The 13,782-nt window shown below is 40.3% G+C and overlaps 1 protein-coding gene across 5 annotated transcripts in view; it reads left to right on the top strand.

Annotated features, from left to right (window-relative positions):
• Positions 1–13,260, top strand: part of gria4a (glutamate receptor, ionotropic, AMPA 4a) — a 95,898-nt gene extending 82,638 nt beyond the window's left edge. The window contains exons 16-18 of one of the 5 annotated variants that reach the window (XM_068585596.1): positions 1,310–1,424; positions 4,863–5,000; positions 9,648–13,260. In XM_068585596.1, coding sequence (XP_068441697.1) covers positions 1,310–1,424; positions 4,863–5,000; positions 9,648–9,812 — 418 coding nt within the window. In that variant the 3' untranslated portion in view covers positions 9,813–13,260. Of the gene's footprint in view, positions 1–1,309; positions 1,425–3,003; positions 3,119–4,862; positions 5,111–9,647 lie in introns of those variants that run through there. The other 4 variants (XM_068585597.1, XM_068585598.1, XM_068585600.1 and 1 more) reach the window with 4 other exon arrangements.
• Positions 13,261–13,782: the final 522 nt, after the last annotated feature.

Below are 13,782 nucleotides of genomic sequence, written 5' to 3' on the forward strand. Positions count from 1 at the left end.
TAGATTGTCACGACTAATTACAGCATCGCACAAACAAAAGAGTGGACGGCAGAGAGGGGATGGCAAGTGAAACAAAGTATTTGAAGGGTAGCTGTAAAAGAACAAAGATATAGCAAAGCAGATGAGACGGGCCAAAATGTATTTATAAAGCGCATGCAGGAGGTTCATCATTCAACCCCTGCAGCCATGTTTTGTAGACACTCTTCTGAACATTGCATTAAATGAGTAAGGAGTGTTTTAGCTAAATCTACTATCATGCAGTTTGTAGTTTGCTGTTTAGATTGAATGCATATTACCTTCCAGGCAGCCACACAGTCGGTAACAAAATAAATAATCAACTTGGGGACATTTGAAAATTGTAACCCATTTCGTCAACCCTTTCCCATTGAAGTTATATTATTGCAGTTGAAATCATGGATTCTTTGAAGTTTTCCGGGCGGTGCCCTGTTATGGCAGTAAAAACATCTGAGATCTAAGAGTTAGCTGCTCAATGGCACAGCATTTCATAGGCTTGCTTTGTTGTTCAAAACAATCAAACTATAAGCAAACCTGGGCATTGTGAAAAGGGTGACTTAGTAATTTCTTTCAACTGAATGGCCTCGCAATAATCATTACTGTTCATAAAAAGAAAGACAACTAACTTGTTGGTTTAAAATATCCTTGAGTCTTTGATTGTTTACTAAACTTCAACAAAGAGTAGAGGGTCTCCTCATTAAAATGAAGTCGCATGAATTCCTGATAGTTAGCCCTGTGTCCCTGCATTTTGTTTGGAGGTCAATCCCTTCAGGGGTGCTAGAGGAAACTGTAGTCCCAAACACACACACACACACACACACACACACACACACACACACACACACACACACACACAGACAAAACCACACGAAAAGAGTAGCAGTAAGGCATGAGAGCTTCAGGAGGGTACAAGAGCACCATCAGCAGGCTGCAGAGAGCTGGTTCACACACTTCATATAACAGTCTTACAGTCACTGCAAAGCATCCAGCCTTAGTGCAGTCCGGTCCGAGAGATAAAAACATAAAAAGTCAAACAAAACCATTTTAGGAAGTTTCTTAATTCGAAAGAGAGTCAAAGAGAAAGACGTTGCCTGGGGTACATCCCTCCCCACTAACCCACCTTTGTCCCCTGCACCCCTTTAATCCCCACCCTCCCTCCCCATCCCACTGCTCCCTCTCCTTATCTTCTCCCTCCCCTTTTTTCCTCTTGGCTGTGGTCCACGTCCATCTTGTATGTCTGTCCCTCCAACCTCTGACCAAACTATCTTATCTGTTCCTCCTTTTTTACTCAAAGAAATGCGGTCAACCTGGCCGTGCTAAAGCTCAACGAGCAGGGCCTGTTGGACAAATTGAAAAACAAGTGGTGGTATGACAAAGGAGAATGTGGCAGCGGGGGAGGGGATTCCAAGGTTAGCCCTCTCTGTCTGACCACACCACCACTAGGGGGACAGGGGCCGCTCGCTGGTTATGCAGCTGGCGGCGGCCCCCGTCCCGAGAGTGTAATGCATGCATCTGCCCTGGCAAGAGTCAAGCAGCACAGAGGGAGGACAAAAGAAGTGACACCCTAAAATCTCCTCGGGACACCCTGCAACCTCAAAAATAGGCACAATGTTGCATCTGCTGTCAGTGAGGTTTGCCTTTTTATACAAAAGGTTCAGACACAGTGACAAAGGTACAACACTTGAGCTTGTTGAGACAGAGAAAATCCCCCCCCCCCCTTCAAAAAATAAAAAATAAAGGCATTTGGCTAACCCAAAATATAACAAAGATCAAGATCGTATAATTTCATGTTGAATCAGCAACAAATTGTTAATTTTCAGTATCATGCAGGGTCATTTTCCCATTTGCTGGTGATTGTGTGCCAAGATAAATGACGCACACGTCATGGTAATAACAATTTCCAAATGTGTTTGGCACAGATCTGGTAATGCCCCTCTGAAAGGACAGAGTGTGAAGGTGGAGAGATAAAGACAGCAATTACTGTCAAGACAGAAATATTCACAGCCCAGTGGCAGCTCTGGGGAGAGGAGGGAGAAGAAGACTTGAGTGAGAATGAAATTGGAAGGACAGAGACACCAAAATTAACCTTATCACTTCTTTAGGTGAGAATATTGGATGCATGGCAGATGAAACCGTTTTAAAATGTGTAATGGGAAAAGAGACCCAAGTGCAGCTCTTTTGGGCTCAGGTTTACTTGAGGCAGAGGAGAGGATGAATAATTAATTAGTTAGTAAGTTTCAGTGGCAATTTATTTTGTAGATGTTGAGATTTTGTATTGGATAAGTGTACATCCAAACCTGCTGGTGGCACTAAATATAAAGTCAGGATTTGCCCTCAGCAGACCACGAATGTCTGTTCAAAATGTCTCAAGGCAAAGTTGTGAAGTGAACGGCAGACAGTCAGTCAGACAATCAGACTGAAGAACCTGACAGTTGCCTCTCAGTGAAAATATGTACTAGGAAAGCAAAGTGTCATGTGAGTGCAACACGGAAAGATCATAACAAGATAGGAGTTTCCTCTGGCCGTCAAAGACTGTAGAGTTTATGAAGTCAGCTCCACATTCAAGCCTGCCTCTCTCTCTCTCTCTCTCTCTCTCTCTCTCTCTCTCTCTCTCTCTCTCTCTCTCTCTCTCTCTCTCTCTCTCTCTCTCCCAGTCGTAGCACAGTGCTAGCCTGACACCAATATTCCTGACTTTACAGTACTTGCCTCTGGCTTAGTGTAGGATCCGCTGGGGCAGCATGGGTGTGTTATCTGAAGTGACAAAGGTGGGTCCCACTCATATGTCTGTAGCTTGCCTTAGCTCCTCGCTCCCCCCAGCCCCTCCTCAACGAGCATACACACATGTACTCAGTGGGATCCATCCTAGGTCACTCGATGTGAACAAGTACTTGTCTATGTAACTGAGCTGTGCAATGCAAATGTGAAATACCCTAATAACATAAAATAACATGACCTATGATGTTATTTATGTTATTTTTACACGCGAAGAACCCCGGTAAACCTTGCAGTATTGAAACTGAGCGAAGCAGGAGTCTTAGACAAACTGAAAAACAAATGGTGGTATGACAAGGGAGAGTGTGGACCCAAGGACTCTGGAAGTAAGGTCAGTCTCACGCTGCTGCGGCCCTCAGAACGCTAGCCAGAAACTCTCATCCTGAACACGCTGCAGATTACTGCACCTACTGTTTTAGTAGTCAATATTTTCAATTAGCCCGAAACATATCTTGAATGTGCTCTACACTAGATTTAACTGTCCATTTAGTGATTTCCTGCAACATTTTCCTACCTCTACTTTGATGCTGAACCACATTTACCTAAATATGCATCAGAATAACTCAAATCAGTTTCTGTAGCAATCTGTGGCAATCCACTCTTCATTCAAGTTAGCATTAGAAATGATATGTACATTCTAATTATCATCAGCCAATTTTCACATTCATGTTTGTTTTTTTAATCTCATATACTGGGATATTTTTCTGGATGAGAATATTAGTTTGATAATTAATTTGTGTTGGCAGATAAATTACATTAGTTTTAGCAGCGTGTTACTATTGATTTAAAGCAATATTTGTTTGAGTAGCGTGTGGTAAACGTGTGGTAATGCTTCATTTTACAGGTCCATATTTTTATTAAATCCTCTGGAGTTTTGGGAAAGGACTCTTTTATTTGGTCCTAATCATAAGTTAAATAAAGGTTACATTCCTACACTTGTGATAAGATATTTAGGAATTCATGTAAATTCATTATTGGTGTATAAAGACAGCAGGTCAGCTGAGCTTTCATGTGAATTTTGTTCACAATTTTGTTGACAGACAAGCGTTCTATTTTATTATCAATTTAACCTTCTGTATATTCAATAATAAATTGATAATGAATTAATAATGCACTTGGTTTAAGTAGAGCAGTCAACAACTGCATATATGCTCAAAACAACCACAAAACTCCATTAAAAAAATATTTAGACCCAAAGTATGCCGTTTGTTTTAGAGGTTTCCTACAAAATGAGGAAAAAAGTATGGACCTGTAACATATAGTGTTGTTCCATAAATATACCAGTTGACAAAAAATACTTAACCTAAACAGAAAGATTTTTACAATATAGAGTATAGTAGCTTCTCCACTGTAGCTGTTTCATCATCGCTCAGATTAAAGCCTGATCTTCTTGACCTGATTGAAATGTTTATTCAAGTTGCTTTGATATCATGTTACTATGCTACAGTTAGAGTCGAATGGTTCTGTAGTCATATTGACTGTTACAGATGTGTAGTACGTAGTAGATGTTGTGTTGATAGTAGTAATAATTGTAGTGAAAGTAGAATGTAATTGTATGACAACTCATAATTGAGTGATAACAAATGTAATTTCAGTGGCATTCTATAGTACATTTGCAAAAGTATAACACTAAACTTTTCTTTCTGTGACAATCTCCATTTCTGTGTCTAACCCACTGTATCTACTCTTTCTGTCTGCTTTTTCCCCACCTCTTTCCTCATACGCTCACCCCCTACTCCTCATTCCCTTCGCTCTCCTGCTTTATTCCTTCCTACATTCTCCTCTTCTCCCGTCTCTCAAAATGTCCCTCCACCTCTTATCCCACTTGCCTATCTCCTCTCCTTAATCACATATTGTCTTTTCCACACACCTACCTAAACTCCATCCTTCATAAACATCCCACTCTGCTCCTTCTCTCTCTTTTGTTCTTCATTTGTTCCCTTTTTTGTCCTTTCCCATTGACTCGTTTTACCTAAACTCCATCCCTCTGCTGCATCCTACACCTCAACTCTTCATTTTTTTTTCCTTTTCCTCGTCCACTTTTCCCCAAACTTCACCCCACTGCCTCTCTCCAGGACAAGTCATCCCAGGCTCTGAGCCTGTCCAACGTGGCGGGGGTCTTCTACATCCTAGTGGGCGGCCTGGGCCTGGCCATGCTGGTGGCCTTGGTCGAGTTCTGCTACAAGTCACGGGCCGAAGCCAAGCGCATGAAGGTGGACCTTAGCCCCCCCCACTGCCCCAGCCCCTCCCCCAGCACCCAGAATCTAGCCACTTATAGGGAGGGGTACAACGTGTACGGCTCCGAGGGGGTCAAGATATAGGGGTAGGATTTAGAGGCTCCCATATAGGTGGGGTTAATGGTGGTGTTGATCATGGTGGTGGTGCTGTAGATTATTGTATTGTCGATGTAGAGGCTGACGCAGCAGCCCCACGCAACCGTGTTGTTCTCATGTGATGAGGATGTGGTCAAGCATTGTGGAACCAATGTCGCTTTTTATGTTTCGTGAAAGCTTTTGGCTGTTTTGTTTCTTTATTGGCCTAATGTTATTAAGTTTAAATTTTGTTGCATCATTTTTTCTTTTTTTTTTCTTCAGAATTTCACCCCCTAGATTGGGGTTAGATTTGTGTGACTACATATTTGGTTCCATCGTCTTTGGCTGCAGATGATGATGATGATGATCATGACAGTGATGGTTATGCTCTTGGCTCATGACTTGATTAGACACCTGCATTGTAATTTTAGCTAATAGTTAACAACATAATGACAGAGAAGGGATGCACAACTCCATCTCCAGGCACGAGAGATGTGCTGAGCATATTTCGTCTACTGTACTGGGCTGCAACTAACAAAAATGTCCCTCATCGATTAATCTACCGATTATTATCCCAATTAAATAATAATTAATCAAATAACAATTATAATTCAATGTATTATTATATAAGTCAATAAAAGCAAGAAATCCTCACAACGAAGAAGATAAAACGACAGCATTTTTTAATTTATTTTTTGCAAAAAACAAACTTTTAAGATTGTGGCAATAGTCCACATAAACACTTGACTACCCTGAGAACTGTGTTACTGTGGTGTTCCTCATTAAAGTCAGTGAATGCTTCGAGCTACAAATTAATTGGCGATAGTGTGGGCATCAATTATCACTAATTACAGTCTGAATAAAACTTTTTCAGCCATAATGAGATGGATATTTCAGGAATTTTAAAAACACTATTACGTTGTTTTTATGTCAGTGGATGTCTGCCATACTTTTCATAACTAAACTAGTAGGACCCCTGCAATGTCGAAAGGGCATATGAGTGTGAGTGAAAAAGCTTTTAAAATCCATTCACACTGAGCCAATTCAGACTAATTTAGGGTAAGACTGCACTTTTGACAACTTCAGCCAAGTTTCAAATATTCTCTTAAAGTACTGATCTAATCTTGTCCATTCAGCTAACATATAATCTAGTAAAGTTGTGTTATTATGGGAACAAATTAAAGCAGTTTTTAATTGGTTTGAAGTTTTGTCTATGGGTGATACTCAACCTGCAGCCATCATTTGATTTAGTGGTATTACGTTCTTTAAATTCTAAATCCCTGAATCCTATCTAATATACTGATTATAAGCCAAACCCTTATGGGGAAACTATACTAATCCTGACTTCTAGGAGCTCATTAAGATAGACTCAGAGATCAAGACTTTTATTTCACATGTTAATCTATCAGACTATGACTAGAAATATCAAGCGTATCCTTCGGAATCTAGTTTACAAATGACAAAACAAGGCACAAATATTTTCGTCAGTGCATAATAGCCAACTTTTAGTCTTACTAACTTAATGTTTCCCAGGTCTGGTGGCCAGTAGTCAGCAGTGTACCCTATCCATGCACTGCACCTTTATTGTGTCGTCCAAAAACTGGAGTTGTGCACCCCTGTCGGAGATGGTCTAAACAGAGACTTTGACTTATTCCAGCCCTGACAATGTCCAAACAGCCCAGTTACTTAGTGTTAATGGAGAGGAATAATTGATGAGACAAACACTTCATATAGAACGGCTACTCAGTGATGTTGTTGTAAAAACATGACTCATGTTTATTGATGGGAGAAAGCAATTCACTTAAGCAATAGGGGATACTGGACCTTAATTTGACAATCTGCTTAGCAAAGGCATTATGAAGTCATATTGGATTATCACCTTGTGCAGATCAATACGCGGGAATTAGAAATAATGACAGCTAAATGTGGTACACTAAATATTGGATATATTTGTCCACAAGTTGCCGTGCCAAGTCCGATAGAAGTATAAGGTTTACCACAGATACATCATCTTGAAAGTGAAATGTCTAGGACCAAATATTTGTAGGTTCCTTGAGTGTTTTTCTTAGACGCTCTATTACATTTTCTTCTTTGTTTTTTAATTGAGCAAGTCAACACTGATTAAAATAAGATTATTATGTATGTATTCCCAAATACAGTTGGCTGTCTTTTGCTGCAGAGTTAACTGTTCTGTCCTTAACTTTAGTCATAGCAGACACATGTTAAGAATTGAGGCATTCAGAGCTCATGCTACACCCATTTTACTCAATACAAGTTCTCAAAAAAAAATGCACAGTTGTAAAATATGAGATATGACAGTGAAACATCACAGAGTAGCCTGACTGTGTGAAGTGTCAACCTACTCTGAGCAGTATAGTCAGTCACTCCCTCTCTATAAATCTAAAACCTTAAACAAAAACTCCTTCTTGTTTTCCTTTTGTCTTTTTCCAAAATCCTCACCTTCTAAATCCTTTCAAATCCTCACTGGATTTTTTTTTTACTTAAGAGAAACCCAGAAATGCATGGTCACGTTTGAAATGCAGATGTCTACAACCCACTTGTCTACTATGTACATGTTTGTTGATTGTGCCTGCTTTTACAATTGTGTTTGCCTCTAGTTAAACTATGTCACTGTTGCATTTGCTTTCATTTGAAAGAGTAGTTTGGGGTGCACTCTCACATGAAGCCACAGAACAAAGAGAAGAGTCACTCACACTTTTATTAACAACAAATAAATGCTCCCAGAACATCTAACAATGCTATTTCAAGCAGCTCATTGTGAATTATGATCAAAAAGACTGAGAGGAATAGTTCACCCCAAAAATTATAAAGTGTATTTAGTAATCACCTCCATATGCTCTTTGTGGTCCCAGAATATATTTTTCTACCAAATTGCACATTTGTGTACAATTTATATTGTTTCGAGGTGAACTATTCCATAAAAAATGCCTGTAACTATCTATTTAATGAATTACTTCTTAAATAGGCAGTAATATTTTCCTTTTCATGTGACATTTGAAAAGATGGAGCCACTAACTGCTTGGCATTTTGTTTTTTCACAATTAATCAATTATCAAAACTGTTGCCAATTCATTTGGCAATGATTAATCAATGTTTTGATTGTTTCATTAGGAAGCTTATAATGCAAGTCTTATGACGTGTTCACACCAAAAGCGCTGTGAATATTTCGCAACGCTTTCGGTGTGAACACACCATTACAGCAACAAAAATAGACTGGAATGCAAATAGCAAACTGTACCCAGTACTGTTTTGGCTGTGTGGGATTGCACCCTCACACCTTTCTGTTTGCGAAGTTGTATGTTCAGTGTGTATACTGTGCAGGCACATGCATGTAAGCGTTCTCTGTGCATGCATTTTTATTGAAATTTCTGTCTTTATGAAAATGTGTTGTTGCACAGTTGTTCCAACTCACACCACCACTCTACTGAACTCTAAAGGTAATCCTCTCCTCCAATCACGATCACAAGTTTGCCATCAAGGACGTGCCTCCCCAAAAACATGCGTACCCCACAGCATATAAGGCCGCACACGTTTCTGCTTGACATCCTTTTCTCTTCAGCGAATTGCCTTTTATGCCTTTTGTCTTCCACCCCAAGTGAGGGACAGGAAGGCAACGTTACACCTGCTTTACAAGGACTTGTGTTTCCCAAGTTATGTTGAACGCATGGCCTCCATCAGACAAACTGAACTGCTGTTTATGTGCTTCAGTTAATGGTTCAGCCAGTAAAGCCCATCACAGAAAGGTTTTGCGGGATAGCTTTGTGAGTATCTCCCAAGCCTATAGTCAGGCAGGAAAAGATTATCCCACTGTGGCCCCGCGCGCACGTTACATGCAGTGAGGCAGTGTCTGCAGGGATGGCAGTGTTGTTTGGTTTGGTGAGTGTTGAGAACATATGTACAACTAAGTGGATTACGCCTTGCTCTGCTCTCATGATGATATCTCTTGGACATATCAGGGTCCTTGTCAGGGTCAGCGCTCATTGTAACGACACAAGACTGAAAAGAGTGACTGTTTGTCGGTTGTGTTACACCTGACCTCGCTCTGGGCATCATACACCTACATGGCCCAGTGCTCCTAGATGACCCGAGTAATGTGGGGTGCAGGGAGTCTAGATCTTGTGGTTTTGACCCCTGCAAGATCCCACAGATCTACCAAGGTCAGTTGCATACTACCTGGTTTAGGCTCCCGACTCCTACTTCTACTTGTGGCAGCCAAGGTTGTAAAGAAATAGGCTACGGAGAATAACCTATGGTAAGGATCAGTCAGTTCAACACCCGCTGAAGAGGGTGTAGAAGGGCGAGCAGCATTGTGTTTTCAGATAGGCACGTCCTGATTGGCCAGCTAAGTCTGTGCAACTGTTCAATGGGCTAACACGGCTCGTGATTGGAGGAGAGGGTTTCCCAAAGAGTCCAGATGAGGGTACAGCCTTTGCATATGCCTACGACATGGTTGTTTTTCCAAACTAAATCTCAACTCTGCCTTCTCTATTCCCTTCTCCATACACACCTCCACCTCTTTTCATATAGCTGTCTTTTTCTGAAGCCATGCGGAACAAGGCCCGTCTTTCCATCACAGGAAGTGTGGGGGAGAATGGCCGCGTCCTGACGCCAGATTGCCCCAAAGCCGTGCATGCTGGCCACGCCTCCTTCCGACACCCTGGCCTTGCAGTGGTCTCCTCCGGACTGCCCTGAAAACCAAAAACACCTTCCGTGCCTTAACGACACTCAAACATACAGACTTCGACAAGGACACAAACAAACAAACATGCAATCACACACTTACCATTTCCATGCATAACACAAACATATATATATATATATATATATATATATATATATATATATATATATATATATATATATATATATATATATATACATACATACATATACACAATTACAGATACTCAAAATACAAATACTCACATTGTTACACACTAGAGTACACATACATGATGTGCATCATCATTTCACTTTCCTGCTGCCATTGACTTTTTTTCAAGAGATAAGTGAAAAACAACTATGGAGTGAACAGTGGAGAAAGAAGAAAAAAAGGACAACTATGACTATCACACTTGCCTGCAGCATTCATTTTATCGTTTTTTGGGAGGACACCATCCTGATATCGACAAACCGACAGGAAAGCCAGCACAGACTTACATGAAATGAACTACGAGCTGTGAACATGACCGCAAAACTGATCATGATGATGATAGTGATAAAGATGATGATCGCAGATGAACGTAAAAAAAAAAAGAAGAAGAAAAAAGACAACCAAACAACTCTATTCCTGCTCCGTCTTCGTAGGACAGTGGTGGCCAATGCGCCGCACCCCTTGACAACGCCTTACTAAGACTACAAACATTGTTTTCTTCATCATCATCATCATCATGGTCATTGTCATCTTAACTTGCCTGCAAAGAGTGCCAGGTACTATCACCCTTAGAAGACCAGAAAACTGTAAGCTTGAACGTTCGGACTGTGCAAATTCGCTACTTTGCCATGGACTGTTCAAATTGAATGAAATGCTTTCTTACTACGCATATAGAATGATTCCTCGCGGCAAAACCAGCGAGATAATCAGCCAATATAGAACAGAAGTAACCTCGAAACACACACGCGTGGCTGATCTCAGCCACAGATTTCACAGGGGTTTGTAAAAGAAAAAATAAAGTGTAGTAATTAACTAAGTCCTTCATCAACAGCATTATCATGACAGTAGAAATGCTAAATAGCAAACTGATGATTACTTTTTGCTGAGTGGCAACGGCAAAGTTCAAACTGTATATTCAGTGATGGAAAGAAATAACGTGAGACATGGGGAGATCTCAAATGGCTACCTAATGAAGTGCTTCTCAACTTGAAAGCTGGGACCTCTGTGAAGAAATTCACGGTGGGGGAAATGTGACGTTTAAAACCTTTGAATTGTAAAAACTGGTTCTGCCTCCATGTCCTCTTGGATAATAAATCCAAATAGCGGAGCAATAGAAAAGGCAAATCAAAATCCGTCATTCTTGTTTCCTACAAGTGGAGTGACTAGAGAAGTGAGCCATTTGTTACAAGGGCCGTAATAAGGTTGAGGGCCACTAGGTTATGGTGGGTGCGCTTCATTTGACTTGAACTATAGGTATCATTTAAATGTCTCTTAGGGTAATGACTCTAATGGACAGTTTGGTTGTCATTTGAGATCCTCAGTCTTTTTCAGTGGCCGGGGAAAAGGTACCATATCAGAAAGCTTGCTTTTTAAAACTGTTGTAAATAACTGCGTAGCAAAACAGAACTCACTTGTCTTTTTTAATCATCTTAGATAACAATTCATTGCAATAATGAATATAAAAGAAAATGCCACTACTTGTAATTAAGATCAAATCTTTTTTTATAAATCTACATATTATATATAATACAAATAAATATATATCTATACGTCTATAGAGAGCTATAGAAAAACATTGATCACAGATTGTCATAGGCCATGGCATACATTCTGTTATATGGCTGTTTGTTTTGATAACTTGAGAATATTAATATGCCACAGTCTTTGTGTCTCCTGCTCAACACTGAATGTCCATCTGGCAGTCACACGGACACATACGTAGGAACGCACGTACACACACTGTTGCATTCACAGGGTCAGCTCAGATCACTCCAGCCCTGTGAGAGGTTCGGACCATTTTATTTTTTGCCTGTCTGTCTGTTTCACCGGTATTCATTCACTGATTTTTTTATTATCGAACAGTGTTTTCACCCCAAAACCCTCTGTTGCTGGACCCCTGAGACAGCATGTATGTGCCAGTATTCAGCACTGAAGCTTTCAGGCAGGCCTCTGGAGAGGATGGGCTTCTGCGATTACCATACTGTAGTGGAAACAATGCTGTCTGACATTTGGTGAGTGGAGCGTTTGTGTTGCATTTCATATCGCCTCAGTGCTTTTGGTTATTTGTCTTCTCGTCAGATGTGAGTCAGCTTCGGATTGAAGTCCAACACCAGTACAAACTGAACAGGGTTTACACATTTTAAGGACATGCTAGGATGCATCATGCTTGGCAAGAGCAATCAATCCTACAACATGTTTAAAATATGTTACATAGCCTATGGCAGCCTGTTTTGGTGCATCCACCAACTGCCAGCCTAAGGGAGGTGGAAATATACATTGCTTTAATATCTGAGGACCAATTAGGAGAAGAGAAACATATCTCTGGATATACATCAGTGCAGTATTACTCTTACGAATGCAACTTAGCCTGGTGGTAATGCTGAGATATAGATTGTGTCATTATACAGCTGTACTGTGTGTAGGACTGAAATATTGTGTTTTCTGCCCTTCTCATCGCTCCTATTCTATCCTTACTTGACCTCTTTGTTTTCTTGTTTTCTTTATTCTACCGTTTGTCCACTGGCCTGCCTACCATCAAATCATCCTCGTTCCTTCCCTGGTTTTGTTTTTCCCTCCCCATGCTTTTATCTCCCGTACTGTCCCATTGTAAAACAGAACTGTTTGTACAAAGTGCAATGTGTACAAGTTCCTTTTTTTTCTGTACTGACACACTGCAAAATAATGGGACAGAGAACCCGATACACCATCTGACAATCTGAGTTTCTTCTGGCTCTTACTCTGCACATTGCGTACCTTTTACATCGTAACCTCAAACACTTAACAATAAAAAACATTGAACAACCTCCAACTTCTTTGTTAAACTCGCACACATACCTCCTCACGCATTAGCCTGCATGGAATCAAGTCACACTCAACAGGCAAAATCATCAATGGAAAATACTACCATAAAAAGTATTTTAAACAACAACCCTCTTTATGGCTCAAAAGAATAAGGTAGAAAGTTTTCAACCAAATCCTCTCAGCCCGGGGTATCAGTTCAGCAGCACTGCAGCAATCCAACATAAAAGAAATACTGGAAATAGTCTCTACCGTGGATTTGTGAAAAGACATTTAACAATGATCTAGATCACACAGGCGTTTGAACTGTACATGATATTGTTGTCTTTCTTTTTTTGCCACCTCCAGCACATGCGTAGACAGCCAAAAGAAAACTATTTGGCTGTCGACGTTCTGGCTTAAACATTATTTGTTTTCTTCCTTTGTTTTTTGTCTTACCATTTGTTTTCTTTTTCTAGTAAAACATCGATGCTGAAACTGCTCTCTCTGTGTGAATTTGTATCCCCTAATATTGTTCCTGTTAACAGGAATCAGCCTGTGGGCCTTATGTATATCTGAAATATACTGTGTAGAGGTCATTTTATTCACAGTAGTGGATTATTTCTTCTCTTGAATGAAGTACTGGTAATACAACATGATTAGCTGATTCAAAGTTTAAGTAGTCCACAGTGCATAAGTATTATTACAGCTACATTTTGAAAGAAAGAAATGACAGATTATGAAATTTGGGTGTGACTAATTTAGTCATCCGTTGTAAGCAATGTGTTGAACAAACCTTTTTTTAGTGTTGGTGGCACTAGACAATAAGTCAGAGGATCATCGAAAGGGATGTACAAGCATGAATGTGTGCACCGAATATCATGGCACGCCAGCCAATAGTTGTCAAGACATTTCATTCAAAGACACAAATGTCATGCTGAGGTTGACAGCAGTAAATCAGGAGGACTCGTCATCTGGGGACCATGGATGTCTGTACAAGTGTGTGGCGAT

Source organism: Clinocottus analis, unplaced genomic scaffold (assembly GCF_023055335.1).
Source record: "Clinocottus analis isolate CAN_PGR_092001 unplaced genomic scaffold, fCliAna1.0.p SCAF_2, whole genome shotgun sequence".
NCBI classification, from domain to species: domain Eukaryota; kingdom Metazoa; phylum Chordata; class Actinopteri; order Perciformes; family Cottidae; genus Clinocottus; species Clinocottus analis.